The sequence below is a fragment of the Oncorhynchus keta genome, chromosome 20 (assembly GCF_023373465.1).
Source record: "Oncorhynchus keta strain PuntledgeMale-10-30-2019 chromosome 20, Oket_V2, whole genome shotgun sequence".
NCBI lineage: Eukaryota > Metazoa > Chordata > Actinopteri > Salmoniformes > Salmonidae > Oncorhynchus > Oncorhynchus keta.
The window spans coordinates 23,095,973-23,123,801 of NC_068440.1; the positions used below are offsets into that span (position 1 = coordinate 23,095,973).

Genomic DNA, 27,829 nt, shown 5'->3' on the forward strand with positions numbered 1-27,829 from the left:
AGTCAGTGAGCCTATGTGCTCCCAAGCCCACCCATGGCTGCGCCCCTGCCCAATGTGAAATCCATAGATTATGACCCAATGAATGCATTTAAATTGATTGATTCCCTTATATGAACTGTAACTCAGTAAAACCGTTGAAATTTAGATGAATGCTCTGAATAGGAGCGTCTGCTAAATGACTCAAATGTAAAATGGTCTCCACTGATCTACCTAAAGTTACACGCACACTCATCCACATTTTAACCCGACAGACAGGGAAGGCACCTGGTCGTTAGCCGTGGTCATGACTATCTCAGGACTCAACAATTGACCCCAAGCCCAATTTAGATTCTTCCCCTTTTCTCCTGAAATGTGTTCACTAACCCAAACCTTTCCAACGATCTTAATGTAAAAACACCCCTCATCAATACCACTATTTTTATAGTTGAATTTTAGAATTGCAGCTGGAGACAGATAACTGTGCCTTTTTGTGGGCGGTGCGCTCCTCCCACATATTCAGGACTCAGTCTGCGAGGGTTGAGGGGACTAAATCTACACACATTCCAAACTGCTACTACAGCCACTGACAGACACCAACTAGTAAACATTTGAACTTCAGTTCTTTATTTCAGATCCAACATACAGTGTCCACTTTCAGAAGCAGTCTTAAAACCAACTCCATATAGAAGGGAAAAAACCCATTAAAACAGTGTAGTAAACAGTACACTATACATCCCATAGGTCCAATTGTATTGGCTATGGTCTATAAGGGAATATGTTCTGTTCCTTTCAGTAAAAGGTAAACCATGTCTTACTACTAGGGATGCAGTGGTAAAAATAGGTGTAAACTCAAACTATGCTAATTTAGCATAATAATCAGTGCGTAAACATTATTCCCCAAATTAAAAAGGTATTGAATTTAACAGTGGTTGTCTGTACCCTCCGACACATCCAAGGTCTAATAAAAAGTTAAACTCCACTGCCTGACGGCTGTTGCATAAAAATATGATTTCAGAATTGGGCTGCCCGTGTAAACACAGTCTTGGAACCACAGATATCCATCTAGACCGGTGTTGCTCAATCTTTTTAGTTGCAGGGATCCACAAGTTATGGTTTTCCTGGGTCATATTCAGTGGTGTACACCGTAGCAAAATATTTTGCAACAATAAATGGTAATTACATGTTCTTACTGGAAAATGTCAGGTACTACCTCCTGTTTCCAAAACATTGTCTCCCTACTGAACATAACTATGATTAAATAGAGTGTTAGAGGGACGTGGCAGTCATTGAGGAACACTGTTCTAGACCATCTAGAGATCCAAAATGGACTCGAGTGAACTGTAGCAGTACTAAAGCAGAACAATTCTGTGTGTCAGTATGACCACGTCCTAATTATCTCTCCTTCTGCCCAAAGTGTGCACTTGTTCACTTCCATCCATTGATTTGTAGGGAAATGACTGGTATAAGACATTTGGTGGAAACTCCCTTTAGCCTCTGCAAATCCAATGCTTTGTGGGAAGTAGTGAAGAGAGTAAACTTCAGGAGAAAGGAGAGATTGAGACACCCTCTGTCTGCTGGGTCTCTCCCTCTGGGCCTCCAGGGTGTAATTGTCTGTCCTGACCAACAGGGGAGCTGTCTGCTTGTCTGGTCTTGTCTCTAGGCTCGAAGATCTTTTTGGATGCTGTGGAGAAAGAAAAGTAGACATTTTTTAATTAAAACAACATGTATTAGCTCAATCAAACACACAGCCAAATGAACACACACACACACACACACACACACACACACTACCTACCCAGTGGTAAAGTACTTCAATAAAACAAATATTTAAAGTACTACTTAAGTAGTTTTTGGGGGTAACTCCATTACATTCCTAAAGAAAATAATGTACTTTATTTTTTTACTCCATACATTTCCACTGACACCCACAGTGGTGGAAAAAGTATCCAACTGTCATACTTGAGTAAAAAGTAAAGAACCTTAATAGAACATGACTCCAGTAAGAAGTGAAAGTCACCCAGTAAAATACTTGAGTAAAAATATGGTTAATTAAAGTTATATTTTGGTTAAATATACATCTTAAACAAACCAGACGGCACCATTTTATTTACAGATAGCCAGATGCACACTCCAACACTCAGACATCATTTACAAAACGTGTGTGTTTAGCAAGTCCGCCAGATCAGAGGCAGTAGGGAGGACCAGGGATGTTCTCTAGATACAGTAAGTGCATGAATTTAACCATTTTCCTGTCCTGCTAAGCATTCACAATGTAACAGGTAGCCTTCTGTCAGGGAAAATGTATGGAGTAAAAAGTTCATTATTTTCTTTAGGAATGTAGCGAAATAAAAGTTGTCCATAAAAACTACATAAGTAGTACTTTCAAGTATTATTTTTACACCACTGGACACCCAAAAGTACTCATTACACTTTAAATGCTTAGCAAGACAGGAAAATGGTCCAATTCACACACTTATCAAGAGAACATCCCTGGTCATCCCTACTGCCTCTAATCTGGAAGACTCAATAAACACAAATGCTTTTTTGTACATGATGTCCAAGTGTTTGAGTGTGTCCCTGGCTACTCCAAAATAAAAAACACAAAAATCATACCATCTGGTAAGGACTTTGAAATGATTTATACTCTTACTTTTGATACTTAAGTATATTAAAAACCAAATACTTTGACTCAAGTAGTATTTTACTGGGTGACTTTCACTCGAGTCATTTTCTAATCGGGACTTTTCCACAAGTATGAAAACTGGGTACTTTTTCCACCACTGCACCTACCTCTCCAGGTAATCTTGGACATTGCTGTGGCCCTTGTGTTGAGCCAAATGGACGAGTTGTCCTGTTGCACAACGTCCTTCTCTCCGTCGACACAGACTGCAGTTACAGATACCTCTACAAAGAGGACACTCCCAGTCCTAGAGAGAGAAAAACACATGGATTTAGTGATAAAACAATATTTTTGGTGTACTGATGGGGTCGAGGTCAAGGGCTGTGTGTGTACTAACTGGATCCAGCAGGGCAGAGCGTACGTCCTCTCCGTAGCGGTTCCTCAGACAGGGCCCACAAAACTGACCTTTGCCCCCTGAACATACTCCGCTACGACACACCGTCTTGGTGTCCAGAGTCTTCTGTCTACACTGATGACAAGTGCTGCCCTGGAACACACACACCAGTTCCATCTCGATCACAGGACAGATGGACAGACAGCAGAACTGAGCAGCTGATGAAAAGAGACAATTATAAAAGCCTTGCTGTGTGTGTGTGTCTCTTACGTGGTCCTTGTCCAGTATCTTGTCTTTGGCGCCTTCCGCCACGTTGTCCAGCTCTTCCTCCGTGATCTCATCGACTGATCTCACATGTGTAATCTTCCTCCTCTTCCCACTGCTCGCCCTCCTCTTCTTCCCACTTCTTCTCAGCTCATCATCCACCTGGCCACACACAGACACACATCATCATCATCTACCTGTTCAATCACAGTGATCAAGAGTTACCTGTGTAAAGAATGTGTGTGTGAACAAGCATATGTAAGTCATGTGTGCCCTTTGTGTACCTCCAGTAGTTTCCTGACACAGACAGTCCTCACAGATTTGTTGTTATGTGAAGGGGAGGTAGTCCGCTCCTCCACCCCAAACTTCTCTGGCGGTCTGGCCGCACGCAATGGGTTCCTCCTCTCGCCCCCCTCATGCACACCTCGTCTACGAGGGGTCGGCTTCTCACTCACACGCCTCTTCTTCTGGAACACAACACCCACAATGCCCCATTGAGAACTACAACACCCAGAAGTCAGGAGTCACCTGAGAAAGTCTGCGTGTTTCAGGGGATCAGTTTGAAGAAGACGAGCTGCAGTGCTGCCTATCTTTGGGAAGCAAGGTGATTTACAGATTTCCGCCAGTCCAACTGTGGTAAATTAATCTGAAACATGCACAATATGAACCAATTCCATTAGCCCAAGTCAAGTGTACTAACTCACCATGGTAGAGGGGGGGAGTTCAGCCATGTTGGTCAGGTCAGCAAACAGCTTGGCCAACTGAAGGACAACAATAATAACACAGGATGAGAAAACCCTTCTAATATACACAATAATAACAAGAGAGAAAGTAGATAGCAGGGTTGTATTCAGTAGTGTAACCGCCTACATAACACAACCCCGGTCAGTGGTTATGTACCATGGCCTTGTTCTCCTGGATGTTCTTGGCTCGTTTATTTAGAACTGGAGACTCAACCTCCTCTTTTCTTAGAGGCTGTTTCTGACCCCGTGTCACCATCCCACGGGACACCTGAGACACACCCCTTTTCAGATGCTCCTTTTCATTGGTTGTCCTCTTCGAAGTGGCGGTAGTGATTGGCTGGGGTTTCTTTGGTGCCTCCCCTTTCTTGGCAGAGAGTCTTTTGGTGGGAAACCTGAAGCAGAGTATTCAACTGTATTCAAAAAGCAGTGGATCATAGTGAATAGGGTGCCATTTGAGACACATACACACAGTTGAACACTTGTACACTCACCTAAAGGCAACACAGAGACTCCTTCTTGTGTGTGTCTCTGGCTCCTCCCCCTCGGAGTAGAAACCTGTGTCTTCATCACTCTCCTCCGCTACGCACTGGAGCGACAGAAAACAGGAGAGAAGAGTCATGGTACAACCAAGCATCCCCATACACACATACCACTGGAGAGAACAGTAGAAAAGAGATGCCATGTTAGGTCTCAATACCATAGCCTTCATCCTGCTTCTGAACCCTCTGTTCTCTTCCTCACCAAAGCCCCCCCCTCACTGTCTGAATGGCTGAACAGACTTACCAACTCTGCGGTCACAAACTTTGACCTGAAACGCACAACCTGAAAAGTGAGAGAGAAAGATGGATGGATTATTTCAATCGCTAACTGTAGCAGAATTAAGTAAACCAGGATTATAGTGTGTGTGGTAAAGATTGGCAGCTACTCACCGGCTTCCCAGAGTCAAGGCTGCCCCTGCTGTCGTCTGATTCGCTGTCACTAGGCACTGACATTGCAAAACCCAGGAAGTCTTCATCGTCACTGGGACTTTCAAAGATGTCCGACAGGGCCCTGGGGGTCTGAAGGACAGACAACAGATTAAAGCCAAAGATAGATGTATAACTAACTCCGCTATTTCACCCTATTCATCTGTGTTAAAGCTACACTAATATATAATACCCTTTTCACACTGTCCTTTCCAGAAAGTAGTCTATGGTGGAGGTGTAGTAATGAGTTCAGTAATGAGTCAAAGAGCTGGCCACTAACAAAAATGTAAAGAGACCAAATGCATTCCTATTACACGGTCGCTGAACAGGCAGTTAACCCACTATGTCGTCATTGAAAATAAGATGTTTTTCTTAACTCACTTGCCTAGTTAAATAAAAGGTAAAAATAAATAAATATTAAAATAATACAGCACTGATTTCTATGATAGGCTGTAGATATAAATTAAATGTACCTTATAAAATAAGGACCTGGACATTTTATGACTTGACTTAGCCTAGGCTTAGTAGAGCCAAAGGGCCTTATAAAGGACCCCGGACTGAGGTGGGTAATAATTTGTGGAACGTTCCAACAGGAATCTGTTGCAAAAACGTCGTAAATAACAAGGCTGCCAACAAAGAACGCATACAGTTGTACAGTGGCAGAATAAAGATACCGGGTAGGGCGTGGACTATTTCACAAAATTTGTCACTCCCAAAGTTTATTCCGAAAAATGTCTCTCCTCACTCTGGTAGCCTATGGACAAACATTAAGAATAAGCTACGTGGTGAGTTGATGCCTATTCGGTAGCTAGTTAAATTGATGTTACTTTGTATGCAACCTTGTACTTTACGAAGTGTAACTGTAGGCTAAACAGCCCTGCGTAAAACCCCAAACCAGCAAGCAATGCAGATGCACAGTGGTTAGGAAAAACTCATTAGAAACCTAGAGGTAACAGGCTCTGAGGGGTGGCCAGTCCTCTTCTGGCTGTACCGTGTGGAGATATAAAAACTGCAACTGGTAAACCTCACTTACCTTTGATGATAACGGCATTTTAACTCGTTTGAGAGACGAATGTTCCTTCTCTCAAAGTTCACATGCAGTTCACACAACAGAGAATGAATGGTAAAAAAACCAAACACGAGTTCATGTACTTGTCTCTAAAGTCAGGTGTGCAGTCGAGTTTTGAATTTCGTTCGAATATGTTTTCAACCTTGATTTTGTGAGCCCAGAATACTTTTCCTGTATGTAGAAGTCGTTATACGACGGCCGTGAGAGTGAATTTATTTTTAACATCATTATTACAATGAGTTTCTGCTCGGAGTTACTCTCCTTCTCCCCCGGATAGATAATGGAACAGCCCGAGTCCCGCCCTCTCCCCAGTTTCGCGGCAAAAAGACAATGTATGTGTGGCAGAATCTCACTGTCCCGAGAAATGAGCTTTTCAAGGTTCTGTGCTTTAAAATCCAACTACTGTACTGCAGTGACTGCAACAAAGAAGTCATAGCAAAGTTGCATCTGGAAACATTTGGCGCCTACATGTTTAGGATTTTCCTACATTAAGACAAAATTGAAAAAAAATCTATGTTAAATCATACAGTGCATTCAGAAAGTATTCAGACCCCCAGACTTTTCCCACAATTTGCCTTGTTCTAAATTGATAACAAAAATAAATCTGCAATCTACACACAATACCCTACAATGACTAAGTGAAAACAGGTTTTTAGAAATGTTTGCATATTTATAAAAAAAATATAAAACAGAAATACCTTATTAACATAACTATTCAGACCCTTTGCTATGAGACTCGAAATTGAGCTCATGTGCATCATGTTTCCATTGATTATCCTTGAGATGTTTCTACAACTTGATTGGAATCCACCTGTGGTAAATTCAATTGATTGGACATGATTTGGAAAGGCACGCACCTGTCTATATAAGGTCTCACAGTTCACAGTGCATTTCAGAGCAAAAACCAAGCCATGAGGTCAAAGGAATTGTCCGTAGAGCGCCGAGACAGAATTGTGTCGAGGCACAGATCTGGGGAAGGGTACCAAAAAATGTCTGCAGCATTGAAGGTCCCCAAGAACGCAGTAGCCTCCATCATTCTTAAATATAAGAAGTTTGGAACCACCAAGACTCTTCCTAGAGCTGGCCACACAGCCAAACTGAGCAATTGGGGTAGAGGGGCCTTGGTCAGGGAGGTGACCAAGAACCCAATAGTCACTCTGACAGAGCTCCAGAGTTCCTCTGTGGAGATGGGAGGACCTTCCAGAAGGACAACCATCTCTGCAGTACTCCACCTATCAGGCCTTTATGGTAAAGTGACCAGACGGAAGCCACTCCTCAATAAAAGGCACACGACAACCCGCTTGCCAAAAGGCACCCAAAGGACTCTCAGACCATGAGAAACAAGATTCTCTGGTCTGATGAAACCAAGATTGCCCTGAATGCCAAGCGTCATGTCTGGAGGAGACTTGGCACCATGCCTACGGCGGTGAAGCATAGTGGTGGCAGCATCATGCTGTGGGGATGTTTTTCAGCAGCAGGGACTAGGAGACTAGTCAGGATCAAGGAAAAGATGAACGAAGTAAAATACAGAGACATCCTTGATGAAAACCTGCTCCACAGTGCTCAGGACCTCAGAGTGGGGCAAAGGTTCACCTTCCAACAGGACAACAACCCTAAGCACACATCTAAGTCAACGCAATGTCCTTGAGTGGCCCAGCCAGAGCCTGGACTTAAACCCGACCAAGCACCTCTGGAGATACCTGAAAATAGCTGTGCAGTGACGCTCCCCATCATCCATCCTGACAGAGCTTGAGAGGATCTGCAGAGAAGAATGGGAGAAACTTCCCAAATACAGGTGTGCCAAGCTTGTAGCGTCATACCCAAGAAGACTAGAGGCTGTAATCGCTGCCAAAGTGGCTTCAACAAAGTACTGATTAAAGGGTCTGAATACTTATGTAAATGTGCTATTTTTTAAATATTTTTATACATTAGCAAAAATGCTTTAAAACCTGTTTGGGCTTTGTCATTATGTGTAGATTGATGAGGGGAAAAAACATTTTAAAATCAATTTTAGAACAAGGGGTCTGAATTATTTCCAAATGCACTGTATCTGCTTCAACAAATATGTATGATATCATGATGGTATTATTGCCTTTATTATTATTTTTAAATTCCATAGCCTATTACACATTCTGAATGGCCCCCCCTGCAGAAGCTGTACTCTCCTTCTGTCACTCCCCCTTCTCCACGCCCACCACCACCAATTAGCCCGCTGAGCTCAAGACTGGTCTTCCACTGAAATAAATGACAGGGTTTGTAATGTATGCACAGGGAGGCAGTGGTGATGTCACCTCACGCTTAATGAGAAGTGAAAATGAGAAACAGCTGTTTTATTTTAATTATTTTCTTTGCTCTCTTCTATCATTTCTCTCCTACTCCTCCATCCTCTCGTCCTCCTCTCTGATAATATACAGAGACAGTGACCATCGACACAATGTTTATTATGACATAAAATCTCTAATTTATTCATACATAATCTCCAGTAGTAAACCTCTCTTTAGAAAAGACGTGTGGCTTCAGCAGTTAGGGACGGGGAACATACTGCTCTGCCCTTTCCTTTCTCCCGCTGTGTATGAAGACATCATATTGTGGAATGTAGGCCTACCTTTAAAACAGATAAATAATTACATCTCAAACATCATAATAACATTATGCATATTTACAAATCAACAATATTACAGTGGTATAAAGCCTTAGAGCAAATCGGAAATGGCACACTATTCCCTGGCTTATATAGTGCACTACTTTTAACCAGAGCTCCTATTCCCTATATAGTGCACTACGTTTGACTAGGGCCACATAGCTCTGGTCAAAAGTAATGCACTATATAGGAAATAGGATGCAATTTGGGACACACTCTTAGTGTCATCTTGCATTGTGATCTGGTGGGGATGTCACGTCATGCAAACAACAACATTCTTTAAAACAGAACTTTACATCATCATGGCAAGAAAACAACACAATCTTCATTCCTCTTTTTTCTCTCCCCCCCATTTTGAAATCACATAGGACAGTAACAATCACTGGACCAACTCCACTCCCTAGTCTCCTGTTTTAAACATTCCAGCATTTCAGCTCAACCAGCAAACCTTTTTGGATACAATTCAATGTATTTACACATATGTCCTGCAAATCTTTACCGAGGGGTGTCTTTATACAGCTCCGGTGTGATATGGCACACAGGACTGTCACATTCTTAGAGAAATATAAATAAACTAAATATTACAATAAATAGTTATAGCACTACTGCCCTGCTTCTACACACCTGAGCACTGTACGTGTGAATACCACATGCCTTAACAGTGATGTACTTGATCAGTGTTGAATGCATTGACTGGGTTTGAACAAAGGCAATGTTGCTTAGTGAAATCTGTGTGTAACAGGAATTGAAACAGCTCTTCAGTCAGTAAAAGTGTAATAACAATGCAATAATAATCTCTATAATACCGTGGTATTAACGCCCAATAACAATGTGTAATAGTAGGACCTTTATGTTGTGGTATGACAGGAGCAGAAATGATGAGGGCTTTGTGGTTTCTACAGGTACAAATAAAAAGGGATGTGTGTAATCTGTATATGGCATCTCTCCCCCATCCGGACATTTGCCACTGTCATCCAGAGTCATATCTCACCATGTGGCCTGAACACATACAGTATACATCTGCTGTACGTCTACTGCATGATTACCAGTCATATACTAACAGTTACTATCTACAGTCTTTTGACTGTTTCCCTACTGAGGATCATTAATATACAATGAAACTAACTGTTAACTTAAGACCAGAAACACAATCTCAGTAACTGTACAAACTCCTCTGGAGAGTAGCTTAAAAACAGTATTCATGACAGAACAATAAAGAATGGCCGTCTGTCTTCTCCTTGGTCTTTGTCGTCCGTCAAAGTTTGACCTTCATAGAAAAAAGTCAATCAGGTTGACAGATATACATTTTCAGTCTGAACGCAGTCTCAGTGTGCAGCTCTGTGGTTGGCTGGCTGAATCAGGATGCTGAACTGTGATTGGCTAAGAGCCGGTGGCTTGCATGGCACCTTCAACACAAAGTGTATTTTCTGTGTGTGTGTTCAGGCACGAGGCTCCAGCTTGTGTGACAGTTGGAACAGTGTCTGTTGATTGTCGATGATGTGGAGGTAGTGAACGCTTGCCCTGACCTCTGCACTGTCGCTCCCCACCACCTCATTACCTAGGAGACAGACAGATACATGCGCACACACACACACAGACAAAAACACTGAAGCTGTATGACTTCACCAGAAGAGACTGAACAGAACAACATTACAGAAACACAGGCACAGACAGACAGAGAGATACAGACAGAAAGAGAGACAGAAAGAGAGACAGACAGAAACAGACAGAGACAACATACCGAGTTGGTCGCTTTGGCAGTGGCGAATCAGACGCACTGTGTCGGCGATCATGTGCTGAGGGGGCGGGGCATAGAAGAGAGTCAGTCACCATGATACCGGTTATTAAACAAAGAGACAAACCTTCACACACACAACAGACATGTCATGACTCACCAGTTTCTGGAAGTTGACCAGGTTGTCCTGAAAGGTTTTGTTTCCCTCGTGGATAAAGGTGATATCTTTCAACAGCAGGGGCATGAAGGGGATCTTAGGAGGCTTCATCTTCTTGAAGGAATCTCTGTAGGCCTTATGGTTCAGAGACGGGTCCTGGAGAGACAACGATGAGATGTTAGGAGTCAGGGTAAGGTTAGTGGTTAGAGGTCAGGCTTAGGGTCAAGTGGATGTGAACCTAGAGACTGATACACCAATAGTCTCAAAATATTTTGTTCCTTAATTCATGACCTTCTCCTAACTATTTTCCACCAGCCTATCAAGACAAATATTACTTTAAACCAATGATAATGAGTCTTACTGTGATCAGCTCCAGTTCAGAGAAGATCTTCTTGAATTTCCCCGGAACTTTCTGAAAGTAAACGTATGGAACAGATACACACCATTAGAGTACACACACACACACACACACACACACACACACACACACACACACACACACACACACACACACACACACACACACTTACATCCCAGGTTATGTTGAGTCTGCTGACGGCTGCTGTGTTGAGTCCCATGATTATGGCAAATGCTGAGTTCAGGTTCCTTTGGGCCTTACAGCTACATAACACAAAACAGGGATTAGTTGTGTGTGTGTGTCCCCATGTGTGTGTGTGTGTTTGATTGTCTAAAGTGTGTGTGTTCTCTTACTGCGCTGCAATCTTGATGAACTTCTTGAGCAGCTGGACTCGTTTGTTGAGTGACACACACATCAGGACCTCAGACATGACCCACTGCTGGACCTCGTTGCAGCGCTGCAGCAATACAGATAGCCCCTCCCGGTGGCTGCCTCCGGTACTACAGCTCATTGTAGAATACACCAACTCCTGCTGCAGGGGGGAAAAGACAGAGAGTTGAATGTGTATGCGTGAGTGTGTAGTAAAGTTACTCCAGTGTGTGTGTGTGTTACCTCGTGTATGGAGTTGAAGAGGTTCCAGTCCAGTTGTGTGAGAACAGCAGCCATATCCCAGGTGTTCATACCCAGCAACCTCACTGTTCTCCTACTCAGCTCACTGTCTGTTAGAGGGGCCTACACACACACACACACACACACACACACACACACACACACACACACACACACACACACACACACACACGTTAAGAGTAGGTAAGGTTTTTTTTTTTTGTCTTTCAAATACTTGAGTTTGATTTGATTTAGTAGAGCAACACACCCCACCTCAGGTAAGCTGAATTGAGGTCCCCTATAGCCTTTGTTTAAAAAATAAACACCATTTGTCAGTGAATGACCACAATCAAATTATTCGTAACCATAATCTGGGTGTTAATTACCATAATATGTGTGAGGTCCCTCCGACAGACCATCAGTTTGCTCTGTGGCGTCAAAGTCTCAGAATACACATATTGACCAGCCTGTAACATCCTCCTCTCTACAGGGGGAGAGTGAGAGAGAAAGTGGGGAGAGTGAAAAGGTGTGTGTGCCTTCAGTGTGTGTGTGTGTGTGTGTGTGTGTGTGTGTGTGTGTGTACCTCCAGTAGGTGTGTGTGTCACCAGCACCATGTCTGCCTCTGGTCGGTCCATCTTCTGACCCACAATCCTCAGCAGCTCTGCCACGCTCAGCAAAGAGTGTGTGTAAACACACAGGTATGAATCAGCACTCACATACACACGACACAGCACTGGAACACACACACACACACACACACACACACACACACACACACACACACACACACACACACACACACACATAGCGTTAACACATCATAAAACATATTTTCAGAAGGCTTTTGATTGGGTGAATAGAGACCTCCTTGCTTTTAGACTAATTCAAATGGTAATTGATGGAAGATTCTATGATCCCATCAAGGTCTTACTGTCATCAGCTCAATGACCTCAATGACCTCAGGACTGGCTGGTTTCCAACCCTTTACAGTATAAAGCAGGGAGACTTCTCTCATTCACTTTATTTGCAATATATGATCACATTTCCGGCGCCGACAGAGATGGCCGCCTCGCTTCGCGTTCCTAGGAAACTATGCAGTTTTTTGTTTTTTTTACGTGTTATTTCTTACATTAGTACCCCAGGTCATCTTAGGTTTCATTACATACAGTCGAGAAGAACTACTGAATATAAGATCAGCGTCAACTCACCATCAGTACGACCAAGAATATGTTTTCCACGACGCGGATCCTGTGTTCTGCCTTACAAACAGGTCAACGGAATTGATTCCATGCAGCGACCCCAAAAAACGACTCCGAAAAAGAGGGAAACGAGGCGGTCTTCTGATCAGACTCCGGAGACGGGCACACCGTGCACCACTCCCTAGCATTCTTCTTGCCAATGTCCAGTCTCTTGACAACAAGGTTGATGAAATCCGAGCAAGGGTAGCATTCCAGAGGGACATCAGAGACTGTAACGTTCTTTGCTTCACGGAAACATGGCTCACTGGAGAGACACTATCCGGGGCGGTGCAGCCAACAGTTTTCTCCACGCATCGCGCCGACAGAAACAAACATCTTTCTGTTAAGAAGAGTGACGGGAGCGTATGCCTCATGACTAACGAGACATGGTGTGATGAAAGAAACATACAGGAACTCAAATCCTTCTGTTCACCTGATTTAGAATTCCTCACAATCGAATGTAGAATGCATTATCTACCAAGAGAATTCTCTTCGATTATAATCACAGCCGTATATATCCCCCCCCCCCAAGCAGACACATCGATGGCTCTGAACAAACTTTATTTAACTCTTTGCAAACGGGAAACCATTTATCCGGAGGCTGCATTCATTGTAGCTGGGGATTTTAACAAAGCTAATCTGAAAACAAGACTCCCTAAATTTTATCAGCATATCGATATCCCAACCAGGGGTGGTAAAACCTTGGATCATTGTTACTCTAACTTCCGCAACGCATATAAGGCCCTGCCCCGCCCCCCTTTCGGAAAAGCTGACCACGACTCCATTTTGTTGATCCCTGCCTACAGTCAGAAACTTAAACAAGAGGCTCCCACGCTGAGGTCTGTCCAACGCTGGTCCGACCAAGCTGACTCCACACTCCAAGACTGCTTCCATCACGTGGACTGGGACATGTTTCGTATTCCGTCAGATAACAATATTGACGAATACGCTGATTCGGTGTGCGAGTTCATAAGAACGTGCGTTGAAGATGTCGTTCCCATAGCAACGATTAAAACATTCCCTAACCAGAAACCGTGGATTGATGGCACCATTCGCGTGAAACTGAAAGCGCAAACCACTGCTTTTAATCAGGGCAAGGTGTCTGGTAACATGACCGAATACAAACAGTGCAGCTATTCCCTCCGCAAGGCTATCAAACAAGCTAAGCGTCAGTACAGAGACAAAGTAGAATCTCAATTCAACGGCTCAGACACAAGAGGTATGTGGCAGGGTCTACAGTCAATCACGGACTACAAGAAGAAACCCAGCCCAGTCACGGACCAGGATGTCTTGCTCCCAGGCAGACTAAATAATTTTTTTGCCCGCTTTGAGGACAATACAGTGTCACTGACACGGCCTGCAACGAAAACATGCGGTCTCTCCTTCACTGCAGCCGAGGTGAGTAAGACATTTAAACGTGTTAACCCTCGCAAGGCTGCAGGCCCAGACGGCATCCCCAACCGCGCCCTCAGAGCATGCGCAGACCAGCTGGCCGGTGTGTTTACGGACATATTCAATCAATCCCTATACCAGTCTGCTGTTCCCACATGCTTCAAGAGGGCCACCATTGTTCCTGTTCCCAAGAAAGCTAAGGTAACTGAGCTAAACGACTACCGCCCCGTAGCACTCACTTCCGTCATCATGAAGTGCTTTGAGAGACTAGTCAAGGACCATATCACCTCCACCCTACCTGACACCCTAGACCCACTCCAATTTGCTTACCGCCCAAATAGGTCCACAGACGATCTCAACCACACTGCACACTGCCCTAACCCATCTGGACAAGAGGAATACCTATGTGAGAATGCTGTTCATCGACTACAGCTCGGCATTCAACACCATAGTACCCTCCAAGCTCATCATCAAGCTCGAGACCCTGGGTCTCGACCCCGCCCTGTGCAACTGGACTTCCTGACGGGCCGCCCCCAGGTGGTGAGGGTAGGCAACAACATCTCCTCCCCGCTGATCCTCAACACGGGGGCCCCACAAGGGTGCGTTCTGAGCCCTCTCCTGTACTCCCTGTTCACCCACGACTGTGTCGCCACGCACGCCTCCAACTCAATCATCAAGTTTGCGGACGACACAACAGTGGTAGGCTTGATTACCAACAACGACGAGACGGCCTACAGGGAGGAGGTGAGGGCCCTCGGAGTGTGGTGTCAGGAAAATAACCTCACACTCAACGTCAACAAAACTAAGGAGATGATTGTGGACTTCAGGAAACAGCAGAGGGAACACCCCCCTATCCACATCGATGGAACAGTAGTGGAGAGGGTAGCAAGTTTTCAGTTCCTCGGGCATACACATCACTGACAAACTGAATTGGTCCACTCACACAGACAGCATCGTGAAGAAGGCGCAGCAGCGCCTCTTCAACCTCAGGAGGCTGAAGAAATTCGGCTTGTCACCAAAAGCACTCACAAACTTCTACAGATGCACAATCGAGAGCATCCTGGCGGGCTGTATCACCGCCTGGTACGGCAACTGCTCCGCCCTCAACCGTAAGGCTCTCCAGAGGGTAGTGAGGTCTGCACAACGCATCACCGGGGGCAAACTACCTGCCCTCCAGGACACCTACACCACCCGATGTTACAGGAAGGCCATAAAGATCATCAAGGACAACAACCACCCGAGCCACTGCCTGTTCACCCCGCTATCATCCAGAAGGCGAGGTCAGTACAGGTGCATCAAAGCTGGGACCGAGAGACTGAAAAACAGCTTCTATCTCAAGGCCATCAGACTGTTAAATAGCCACCACTAACATTGAGTGGCTGCTGCCAACACACTGACATTGACACTGACTCAACTCCAGCCACTTTAATAATGGGAATTGATGGGAAATTATGTAAATATATCACTAGCCACTTTAAACAATGCTACCTTATATAATGTTACTTACCCTACATTATTCATCTCATATGCATACGTATATACTGTACTCTATATCATCGACTGCATCCTTATGTAATACATGTATCACTAGCCACTTTAACTATGCCACTTTGTTTACATACTCATCTCATATGTATATACTGTACTCGATACCATCTACTGTATCTTGCCTATGCTGCCCTGTACCATCACTCATTCATATATCCTTATGTACATATTCTTTATCCCCTTACACTGTGTATAAGACAGTAGTTTTGGAATTGTTAGTTAGATTACTTGTTGGTTATTACTGCATTGTCGGAACTAGAAGCACAAGCATTTCGCTACACTCGCATTAACATCTGCTAACCATGTGTATGTGACAAATCAAATTGGATTTGATTCGATTTAGCCCTACAAATCAAACATGCTAAACTTGGTGATGAAGTTGTGGATATATTCCTGGGCATCTTGTTGCATGCTGATGATATACATTATATGTACAAAAGTATGTGGATGCCCCTTCAAATTAGTGGATTTGGCTATTTTATCCCGTTGCTGACAGGGGATGAAATAGTCTTTCATCCAGTTGCTGACAGGTGTATAAAAGGCTAATTCATCCCGTTGCTGACAAGTGTATAAAATTGAGAACACAGCCATGCAATCTCCATAGACAAACATTGGCAGTAGAATGACCTTACTGAAGAGCTCAATGATTTTCAACGTGGCACCGTCAACAAGTCAGTTTCCAACAAGTCAGTTCATCAAATTCCTGCCCTGCTAGAGCTGCCCCAGTCAACTGTAAGTGCCCTTTGTAAGTGCCCTTTGTGAAGTGGAAACGTCTAGGAGCAACAACGGCTCAGCCACAAAGTGGCAGGCCACACAAGCTCCCAGAACGGGACCGCAGAGTGCTGGAGCTCATAAAATTGTCTGTCCTCGGTTGCAACACTCACTGCCAAGTTCCAAACTGCCTCTGGAAGCAACATCAGCACAATAACTGTTCGTCGGGAGCTTCATGAAATGGGTTTCCATGGCCGAGCAGCTGCACACAAGCCTAAGATCACCATGCACAATGCCAAGTGTCGGCTGGAGTGGTGTAAAGCTTGCCGCCATTGGACTCTGGAGCAGTGGAAAAGCGTTCTCTCGAGTGATGAATCACACTTCACAATCTGACAGTCCAACGGCCGAAACTGGGTTTGGCAGATTCCAGGAGAACGCTACCTGCCCGAATGCATAGTGCCAACTGTAAAGTTTGGTGGATGAATAATGGTCTGGGGCTGTTTTTCATGGTTTGGCCTAGGTCCCTTAGTTCCAGTGAAAGAATCTTAATGCTGCAGTATACAATGACATTCTAGATGATTCTGTGCTTCCAACTTTGTGGCAACAGTTTGGGGAAAGCCCTTTCTGTATCAGCATTACAATACCCCCCATGCACAAAGAGATCCATACAGAAATGGTTTGTTGAGATCGGTGTGGAAGCACTTGACTGGCTTGCAGAGCTCTGACCTCAACCTGACAGAACACCTTTGGGATGAATTGGAACGCTGACTGCGAGACAGGCCTAATCGCCCAACATCAGGGCCCAACCTCACTAATACTCGTTGCTGAATCGAAGCAAGTCCCCACAGCAATGTTCCAACATGTAGTGGAAAGCCTTCCCAGAGGGGTGGAGGCTGTTATAGCAGCAAAGGGGGGACCAAATCCATATTAATGCCCATGATTTTGGAATGAGATGTGTGACAAGAAGGAGTCCATATACATTTGGTCATGTAGTGCAGTTGTCCTTGCCGAGACATTAGATGACCTCCAGAATATTGTTAAACTATGGTGTACTAAATTGAGACTGGCGATAAATCAAGAGAAGACCCAGGTTGTTCATTTCAGAAAGAAAGGTGTGCAGTGAAGTGCACACAACCTTTGTTTTGGTCCAACCCCATTATTGTACACTGGGCTCTATAAATATCAAATCAAATAAAATTTTATTAGTCACATGCACCGAATACAACAGGTGTAGGTGTAGGTGTATTTCACCTTACAGTGAAATACTTACTTATGAACCCCTAAACGACAATGCAGTTAAAAAAATATGGATAAGAATAAGAAATAAAAGTAAAGTAAAAGTAATTCAAGATCAGCAGTAAAATAACAATAGCGAGACTATATACAGGGGGGGTACACGGTACAGACTCAATGTGCGGGGGCACCGGTTAGTTGAGGTAATATGTATATGAAGGTAGAGTTATTAAAGTGACTATGCATAGATGATAACAGAGAGTAGCAGCAGTGTAAAATATGGGTAGAGGGGAATGCAAATAGCCTGGGTAGCCATTTGATTAGGTGTTCAGGAGTCTTATGGCTTGGGGGTAGAAGCTGTTTAGAAGCCTCTTGGACCTAGACTTGGTGCTCCGGTACCGCTTGCCGTGCGGTAGCAGAGAGAACAGTCTAAGACTGGGGTGGCGGGAGTTTTAAACCATTTTTAGGGCCTTCCTCTGACACTGCCTGGCATAGAGGTCCTTGGTTTCATTCTGGATGAACACATGCCCTTTGAAGATGCCATAATATCGCTAGCAGATTCTGCCGGTTAAGCTTTGGGGTCAGTGTTAAACAAAATGATCTTGGTTACTGTGCTTATTTTCAGCTAAATCTCCTGTGTGTGTCCAGGGATGGACTATGCAGCTGGGGTTTGGGGTTCCAAAGTAGGCACTAATTGCAACAATGTTTAAAACAGAGCCATCTGCTGCTTTCTTGGTGTGCACCACAGGAGGTTGGTGGCACCTTAATTGGGGAGGACCTACTCGTGGTAAAGGCTGGAGTGGAATAAGTGGAATGGTATCAAACTGACTCCAAACCTGGCCATCTGTGGGGATATGGGTTGGGAACCATGTGTGGTTAGACAAAAGGTGACATGATACATCTATGGAACAGACTGATAAATATGCCAGAACACAGAATCACTAAAAACGTGTTTGACTGGGACCTTACTCATAACCATCTGTGGGATGGAGAATTGTTATCCATTTTTTGTGAAACTGATTTGCAGAATACACTGAATATATAAAACATTAAGAACACCTGCTCTTTCCATGACATAGACTGACCTGGTGAATCCAGGTAAAACCACTTCAATCAGTGTAGATTTTTAAGCCTTGAGACATGGATTGTGATTGTATTTACTATGGATCCCCATTAGCTGCGGGCTAGGTAGCAGCTACTCTTCCTGGGGTCTAGAAGAATTAAGGCAGTAATACAATTTTAAAAACACTACAAAACATTCACATCAGATTTCACAACACACTAAGTGTGTGCCCTCAGGCCCCTACTCTACTACCACATATCTACAACACAAAACTAGGGCTTGTAGGACTTGCCTTGTTGATAGTGTTGTTAAAAATGCAGAGTAGCTACTGTTGTATCAATATGTTTTGACCATGACCATTTACAATCCAGGTAAGGGGCCTAGACTGCTGCCCTCTTGATCTACCTGGAGAGGCTTCCACTAAAGAACTCCCTCTGTGATCTGTTAGACTGCTGTACCATTCAGAGGGTGAATGGGCAAGACAAAATATCTAAGTGCCTTTGAATGGGGTATGGTAGTAGGTGCCAGGGGCACCGGTTTGTGTCAAGAACTGCAATGGTGCTGAGTCTTTCATGCTCAACAGTTTCTCATGTGTATCAAGAATGGTCCACCACCCAAAGGACATCCAGCCAACTTGACACAACTGTGGAAAGCATTGGAGTCAACATGGCTTAGCATCCCTGTGGAACGCCCTGACGAATTGAGTCTGTTCTGAGGGCAAAAGGGGGGGTGCAACTCAATATTAGGAAGGTGTTCCTAATGTTTGGTATACTCAGTGTACAGTGCCTTGCAAAAGTATTCACCCCCCTTGGCGTTTTTCCTATTTTGTTGCATTACAACCTGTAATTTAAATAGATTTTTATTGGGATTTCATGTAATGGACATACACAAAATACTCCAAATTGGTGAAGTGAAATGAAAAAAAAAGACTTGTTTCAAAAAATTCGAACAAATAAAAAGCGGAAAGTGTTGCGTGCAACACCACTAAACAAACGGCACCACTAAACAAACGGCACCACTAAACAAACGGCACCACTAAACAAACGGCACCACTAAACAAACGGCACCACTAAACAAACGGCACCACTAAACAAACGGCACCACTAAACAAACGGCACCACTAAACAAACGGCACCACTAAACAAACGGCACCACTAAACAAACGGCACCACTAAACAAACGGCACCACTAAACAAACGGCACCACTAAACAAACGGCACCACTAAACAAACGGCACCACTAAACAAACGGCACCACTAAACAAACGGCACCACTAAACAAACGGCACCACTAAACAAACGGCACCACTAAACAAACGGCACCACTAAACAAACGGCACCACTAAACAAACGGCACCACTAAACAAACGGCACCACTAAACAAACGGCACCACTAAACAAACGGCACCACTAAACAAACGGCACCACTAAACAAACGGCACCACTAAACAAACGGCACCACTAAACAAACGGCACCACTAAACAAACGGCACCACTAAACAAACGGCACCACTAAACAAACGGCACCACTAAACAAACGGCACCACTAAACAAAACCACTAAACAAACGGCACCACTAAACAAACGGCACCACTAAACAAACGGCACCACTAAACAAACGGCACCACTAAACAAACGGCACCACTAAACAAACGGCACCACTAAACAAACGGCACCACTAAACAAACGGCACCACTAAACAAACGGCACCACTAAACAAACGGCACCACTAAACAAACGGCACCACTAAACAAACGGCACCACTAAACAAACGGCACCACTAAACAAACGGCACCACTAAACAAACGGCACCACTAAACAAACGGCACCACTAAACAAACGGCACCACTAAACAAACGGCACCACTAAACAAAACTAAACAAACGGCACCACTAAACAAACGGCACCACTAAACAAACGGCACCACTAAACAAACGGCACCACTAAACAAACGGCACCACTAAACAAACGGCACCACTAAACAAACGGCACCACTAAACAAACGGCACCACTAAACAAACGGCACCACTAAACAAACGGCACCACTAAACAAACGGCACCACTAAACAAACGGCACCACTAAACAAACGGCACCACTAAACAAACGGACACCACTAAACAAACGGACACCACTAAACAAACGGACACCACTAAACAAACGGACACCACTAAACAAACGGCACCACTAAACAAACGGCACCACCAAGCAAGGGGCACCACCAAGCAAGGGGCACCACTAAACAAGGGGCACCACCAAGCAAGGGGCACCACTAAACAAGGGGCACCACCAAGCAAGGGGCACCACTAAACAAGGGGCACCACCAAGCAAGGGGCACCACTAAACAAGGGGCACCACCAAGCAAGGGGCACCACTAAACAAGGGGCACCACCAAGCAAGCGGCACTATGAAGGAGCTCTCCAAACAGGTCAGGGACAAAGTTGTGAAGTACAGATTAAGGTTGAGTTATAAAAAAATATCCCAAACTTTGAACATCCCAGCGAGCACCATTAAATACATTATTAAAAAATGGAAAGAATATGGCACCACAACAAACCTGCCAAGAGAGGGCCGCCCACCAAAACCAAGACCAGGCAAAGAGGGCATAAATCTGAGAGGCAACAAAGAGACCAAAGATAACCCTAAAGGAGCTGCAAAGCTCCACAGCGGAGATTGGAGTATCTGTCCATAGGACCACTTTAAGCCGTACACTCCACAGAGCTGGGCTTTACGGAAGAGTGGCCAGAAAAAATAATAAAACATGTTTGGTGTTTCCCAAAAGGCATGTGGGACACTCCCCAAACGCATGGAAAAACGTACTCTGGTCAGATGAGACTAAAATTTAGCTTTTTGGCCATCAAGGAAAACACTATGTCTGGCACAAACCCAACACATCACATCACCCGAAAACACCACAGTGAAGCATGGTGGTGGCAGCATCATGATGTGGGGATGTTTTTCCTCGGCAAGGACTGGGTAACTGGTCAAAATTGAAGGAATGATGGATGGCGCTAAATACAGGGAAATTCTTGAGGGAAACCTGTTTCAGTCTTCAAGAGATTTGAGACTGGGACGGAGGTTCACCTTCCAGCGGGACAATGACCCTAAGCATACTGCTAAAGCAGCACTCGAATGGTTTAAGGGGAAACATTTAAACGTCTTGGAATGGCCTAGTCAAAGCCCAGACCTCAATCCAATTGAGAATCTGTGGTATGACTTAAAGATTGCTGTACACCAGCGGAACCCATCCAACTTGAAGGAGCTGGAGCAGTTTTGCCTTGAAGAATGGTCAAAAATCCAACTTGCTAGATGTGTCAAGCCTATAGACATACCCCAAGAGACTTGCAGCTGTAATTGCTGCAAAAAGTGTCTCTACAAAGTATTGACTTTGGGGGGGGTGAATAGTTATGCACGCTCAAGTTCTGTTTTTGTTGTATTATTTGTTTGTTTCACAATTTAAAATATTTTGCATCTTCAAAGTGGTAGGCTTGTTGGGTAAATCAAATGATACAAACCCCCCAAAATATATTTTAATTCCAGGTTGTAATGCAACAAAATAGGGAAAATGCCAAGGGGATGAATACTTTCGCAAACCACTGTATATTCAGGACCAAATTAGCATGTGGTGTTAAACAAATCAAGGACAAAACCACAAGGGGAAATGGGCAGCTTATATTTGGTTTAAACCTAAACTTAGAACGTACACTCTCACCAACGAGAACTACTCCCCTGAAGCATATGTCCTCCTGAACCTAACAAAAAAACAAACGTCCGTTTGTGCACCACTCAGATCCGGCACCCTCGCTCTGGCTACAGAGACGCAGAGATTTAACAGATTGTCCGAAGAGAGAATTTGCCTACTGTGTGAACTTGGGCAAATCGAAAAGGAAATCCATTTAGTGTTTTATTGCCCTCTGGATGGCGATCTGAGACATGTTCTTTTTTGTAAAAATGTTGGTGATAAACCTGAAGTATTCTGCTTACGGGACGAACAGAGGCTTGAATTCAGACAGGGCGTGTTTGAGATTGATCAGTTATTTCACAATGTACACAATGTACTGAGAAATGTACTGGTTGTGTAGTGTGGCTAGATGGTAGCTGGTTGTGTAGTGTGGCTAGATGGTAGCTGGTTGTGTAGTGTGGCTAGATGGTAGCTGGTTGTGTAGTGTGGCTAGATGGTAGCTGGTTGTGTAGTGTGGCTAGATGGTAGCTGGTTGTGTAGTGTGGCTAGATGGTAGCTGGTTGTGTAGTGTGGCTAGACAGCTGTACAGGCTGTGATTATTGTATGCATATCATTTGGAAAATGTTATTTTGTTTTGATTACAAAGAAAATGTCACTGTGTTTAGTAGTGTCTTGTAGACCCATGTGGGCTGGGCACCGCTAAGCGTATGACACTTCAATAAATCATATCAATCAAAATCAATAATATCAATCACATACAATCACATGTGTGTGTGTTCTCACCCTCTTTGGTGTCAGCCCGAGGGAAGCGGAGTGGCAGACTGTTCTCCTTTAAACTGTGCTGCTGGAACAGAGGCTTACTCTGGAGAGACAGACAGAGAAATACATGGATGAAGACAGAAGGGAGGGGAGAGAGAGGGATAGGGAGAAAGAATGAGAAAGAGAGGGGGATAAAGAGAGATGGAGAGGAGAGAGGGAGAAGGGACATAAACCATTAGATTATAAAAGGGACACTAGGATTTTGGCAATGAAGCCATTTATATACTTCCTCAGTGTCAGATTGAACTCGTGGATACAATTTTTATGTCTCTGCGTGCAGTTTGAAGGAAGTTGCTAACTAGTGTCAGCGCAATGACTGGAGGAGTCTATGGTAACGGCTAGCATGCTAGTAGACACCATAGCCTTCCAGTCATTGTGCTAACGCTAGTTAGCATTTGCTCGCAAAACTAGCTCTTACCTCCATTCATACTGGATGCAGAGACATAACAATGCAATCCATGAGTTCATCTGACTCTGGGGAAGTAGATAAAGGATTTCACTGCCAAAATCCCAAAGTATCCCTTTAACTTGGCAGTGACAGATCATTTTCGTCTACCAGTTACACCCCCCCATTTTCTCTCTCTCCCCTCGCCCTTCTTCCATCCCTCTCACCTTTTGTTGTGGAGGACATTCATCCACTGTGCTGAAACAAAAACAAACAGAGAAACAAATAAACAACTCCATTTTTGCTTGTTCATAAATAAAGATTTAGTTGAGAATTGAAGCTTCCGTTTACTCTATCCCCCCACAGACAAACCGTAGGCTGTGCTCATGTCTCAAACAATGGCGTCCTTGTGCTGTACATGCACACACACACTCACTGTCTACGTCGTAGAAGCTTCTGGAACTCCTTCATGTCTTTCTCCAGAGACGGAAACTCATAAAGATCCTCTAACACACACCTGGAGAGAGTCTGACACACACACACACACACACACACACACACACACACACACACACACACACACACACACACACACACACACACACACACACACACACACACACACACACACACACACACACACACACACCTCTAACTGATACTTAGAGATATATTTAGGTTTAAGTATTGTAAATGTATTGTAGATGTATTGTAAATGTATGTGCAGACATGTGCCAGGGAGAAAACAAAGCTGCAAGCTCACAAGCACATAAACACTTAGTTATCGCTGTCACTGACATGCAGAATATAACTCCTTTCCTTCCTGTTACTAGGCAGCTATTACCCTCACAAACTGGTTACCAAACCTGTGTGTGTCTCCTCCTACCTTCATGAATGCCTTGATGTGTTCGTCCTCTCGTAGGAAGTCCTTATATAGGCGTGTCCAGTGAGCAACTAGGTGTAATACTTTCCTCTTCCTATAGAGGGCCTCCTTTCCATCCTCCTGACCTTGACCATGCACACGCTTACTGCTGTAGGTGGGACAAGTTAAGGACAATACACACTACACAGAAACACAGACAGACAGACAGACACACATGCAGTGTGTAAAGGATATTGTCCGAGCAGGGCCTGACAGAGGTCGTTGGTCGTCATGAACACTAGGTACGTCAACAAGAAGTCATCCAGCAGCAGCTCTGAAACAGGAAATGCATCACAGGTCACGAACCTCGATATCTCAGACAGTGAGAGAAAGACAGGAACGTTGAAAGAGGGTTTGTGTCAGAAGGGCGTGGGCCAGATTAGAGTCCCCAGCAACATGTTATTTGAGCTCTGAAGGCAGCGGCCTAACCGCTAGACTTCCCCAGGCCCACCTACAGTGAGGGAAAAAAGTATTTGATCCCCTGCTGATTTTGTACATTTGCCCACTGACAAAGAAATGATCAGTTTATAATTTTAATGGTAGGTTTATTTGAACAGTGAGAGACAGAATAACAACAACAAAAATCAAGAAAAACGCATGTGAAAAATTTTATAAATTGATTAGCATTTTAATGAGGGAAATAAGTATTTGACCCCCTCTCAATCAGAAAGATTTCTGGCTCCCAGGTGTCTTTTATAAGGTAACGAGCTGAGATTAGGAGCACACTCTTAAAAGGGAGTGCTCCTAATCTCAGTTTGTTACCTGTATAAAAGACACCTGTCCACAGAAGCAATCAATCAGATTCCAAACTCTCCACCATGGTGGCAAAACCCTTGCTGGCAATCACAGAGGTCAGACGTTTCTTGTAGTTGGCCACCAGGTTTGCACACATCTCAGGAGGGATTTTGTCCCACTCCTCTTGGCAGATCTTCTCCAAGTCATTAAGGTTTCGAGGCTGACGTTTGGCCACTCGAACCTTCAGCTCCCTCCAAAGATTTTCTATGGGATTAAGGTCTGGAGACTGGCTAGGCCACTCCAGGACCTTAATGTGCTTCTTCTTGAGCCACTCTTTTGTTGCCTTGGCCATGTGTTTTGGGTCATTGTCATGCTGGAATACCCATCCACAACCCATTTTCAATGCCCTGGCTGAGGGAAGGAGGTTCTCACCCAAGATTTGACGGTACATGGCCCCGTCCATCGTCCCTTTGATGCGGTGAAGTTGTCCTGTCCCCTTAGCAGAAAAACACCCCCAAAGCATAATGTTTCCACCTCCATGTTTGACGGTGGGGATGGTGTTCTTGGGGTCATAGGCAGCATTCCTCCTCCTCCAAATACGGCGATTTGAGTTGATGCTAAAGAGCTCCACTATGGTGTCTACTAGCATGCCAACGAGAGCGTACAGGTTGCAGTTGTGGGTATTATATGGGGCTTTGGTGACAAAACGGATGGCACTGTGATAGAATGCATCCAATTTATTGAGTAGGGTATTGGAGGCTATTTTTTAAATGACATCACCGAAGTCGAGGATCAGTAGGATCGTCAGTTTTACGAGGGTATGTTTGGCAGCATGAGTGAAGGATGCTTTGTTGTGAAATAGGAAGCCAATTCTAGATTTAACTTTGGATTGGAGATGTGTGATGTGAGTCTGGAAGGAGAGTTTACAGTCTAACCAGACACCTAGGTATTTGTAGTTGTCCACATATTCTAAGTCAGAACCATCCAGATTAGTGATGCTGGACGGGCGGTCAGGTGCAGGCAGCGATCGGTTGAAGAGCATCCATTTAGTTTTACTTGTATTTAAGAGCAGTTGAAGACCACGGAACGAGAGTTGTATGGCATTGAAGCTCATCTGGAGTGTTGTTAACACAGTGTCCAAAGAAGGGCCAGAAGTATACAGAATGGTGTCGTCTGCTTAGAGGTGGATCAGAGACTCACCAGCAGCAAGACATCATTGATGTATACAGAGAAGAGAGTCGGTCCAAGAATTGAACCCTGTGGCACCCCCATAGAGACTGCCAGAGGCCCGGAGAACAGGCCTCCGATTTGACACACTGAACTCTATCAGGGAAGTAGTTGGTGAACCAGGCGAGGCAATCATTTGAGAAACCAAGGCTATCGAGTCTGCCGATAAGAATGCGGTGATCGACAGAGTCGAAAGCCTTGGCCAGGTCAACGAATACGGCTGCACAGTATTGTTTCTAATCGATGGCGGTTAAGATATCGTTTAGGACCTTTGAGCATGGCTGAGGTGAACCCATTACCAGCTCTGAAACCAGATTGCATAGCGGAGAAGGTGCGGTGGGATTCGAAATGGTCGGTAATCTGTTTGTTGACTTTGCTTTCGAAGACCTTAGAAAGGCAGGGTAGGATAGATATAGGTCTGTCGCAGTTTGGGTCAAGAGTGTTCCCGCCCTTTAAAGAGGGGGATGACCACAGCTGCTTTCCAATCTTTGGGAAACTCAGAAGACAGGAAAGAGAGGTTGAACAGGCTAGTAATAGGGGTTGCAACAATTTCGGCAGATAATTTTTTTGAAAGAAAGGGTCCAGATTGTCTAGCCCGGCTGATTTGTAGGGGTCCAGATATTGCAGCTCTTTCAGAACATCAGCTGACTGGATTTGGGAGAAGGAGAAATGGGGAAGGCTTGGGCGAGTTGCTGTGGGGGGTACAGTGCAGTTGACCGGGGTAGGGGTAGCCATGTGGAAAGCATGGCCAGCCGTAGAAAAATGCTTATTGAAATTCTCAATTATAGTGGATTTATCGGTGGTGACAGTTTCCTATCCTCAGTGCAGTGGGCAGATGGGAGGAGGTGTTCTTCCCAGAACATTTTTGAGTTTGTGTTGCAGGAAGCAAATTTCTGCTTGAAAAAGCTAGCCTTGGCTTTTCTAACTGCCTGTGTATATTGGTTTCTGACTTCCCTGAAAAGTTGCATATCACGGGGTCTGTTCGATGCTAATGCAGAACGCCATAGGATGTTTTTGTGTTGGTTAAGGGCAGTCAGGTCCGGAGAGAACCAAGGGCTATATCTGTTCCTGGTTCTAAATTTCTTGAATGGGGCATGCTTATTTAAGATGGCGAGGAAGGCATTTTAAAAAAATAACCAGGCATCCTCTACTGAAGGGGTGAGGTCAATATCCTATCAAGATACCCGGGCCAGGTTGATTAGAAAGGCCTGATCGCTGAAGTGTTTCAGGGAGCGTTTGACAGGGATGAGTGGAGGTCGCTTGACCTCTGACACATTACGGATGCAGGCAATAAGGCAGTGATCGCTGAGATCTTGGTTGAAAACAGCAGAGGTGTATTTAGA

General features: G+C 44.4%; 2 protein-coding genes across 4 annotated transcripts in view; both read right to left on the bottom strand.

Moving 5' to 3' along the window:
• Positions 1-577: 577 nt before the first annotated feature.
• Positions 578-6,298, bottom strand: LOC118371873 (cell division cycle-associated 7-like protein). Of its 2 annotated transcripts, none has more exons than XM_035757507.2 (11): positions 5,999-6,298; positions 4,930-5,058; positions 4,784-4,822; positions 4,492-4,586; positions 4,158-4,392; positions 3,962-4,018; positions 3,542-3,721; positions 3,264-3,419; positions 2,997-3,146; positions 2,770-2,906; positions 578-1,660 (listed from the first exon to the last, which is right to left on the bottom strand). In XM_035757507.2, the coding sequence occupies exons 1-11, from the start codon at positions 6,014-6,016 to the stop codon at positions 1,636-1,638; spliced, it is 1,221 nt and encodes a 406-aa protein (XP_035613400.1). In that variant the 5' UTR covers positions 6,017-6,298; the 3' UTR covers positions 578-1,635. The 2 variants fall into 2 exon arrangements, with proteins under 2 accessions (XP_035613400.1, XP_035613399.1); XM_035757506.2 differs by having other exon boundaries at positions 3,542-3,724; positions 5,999-6,295.
• A 2,156-nt stretch (positions 6,299-8,454) lies between these two features.
• The window catches only part of LOC118371858 (rap guanine nucleotide exchange factor 5-like), a 91,459-nt gene continuing 72,084 nt past the window's right edge, over positions 8,455-27,829 (bottom strand). For both annotated transcript variants that reach the window (XM_052472392.1, XM_052472391.1), the window contains exons 12-25: positions 24,720-24,798; positions 24,489-24,639; positions 24,039-24,130; positions 23,830-23,860; positions 23,182-23,260; positions 12,118-12,267; positions 11,921-12,018; positions 11,538-11,657; positions 11,279-11,457; positions 11,098-11,188; positions 10,929-10,979; positions 10,571-10,723; positions 10,417-10,471; positions 8,455-10,233 (exon numbers count right to left, since the gene is read on the bottom strand). In XM_052472392.1, the coding sequence (XP_052328352.1) occupies positions 10,115-10,233; positions 10,417-10,471; positions 10,571-10,723; positions 10,929-10,979; positions 11,098-11,188; positions 11,279-11,457; positions 11,538-11,657; positions 11,921-12,018; positions 12,118-12,267; positions 23,182-23,260; positions 23,830-23,860; positions 24,039-24,130; positions 24,489-24,639; positions 24,720-24,798 (1,448 nt within the window). In that variant the 3' untranslated portion in view covers positions 8,455-10,114. The remainder of the gene's footprint in view (positions 10,234-10,416; positions 10,472-10,570; positions 10,724-10,928; positions 10,980-11,097; positions 11,189-11,278; positions 11,458-11,537; positions 11,658-11,920; positions 12,019-12,117; positions 12,268-23,181; positions 23,261-23,829; positions 23,861-24,038; positions 24,131-24,488; positions 24,640-24,719; positions 24,799-27,829) is intronic.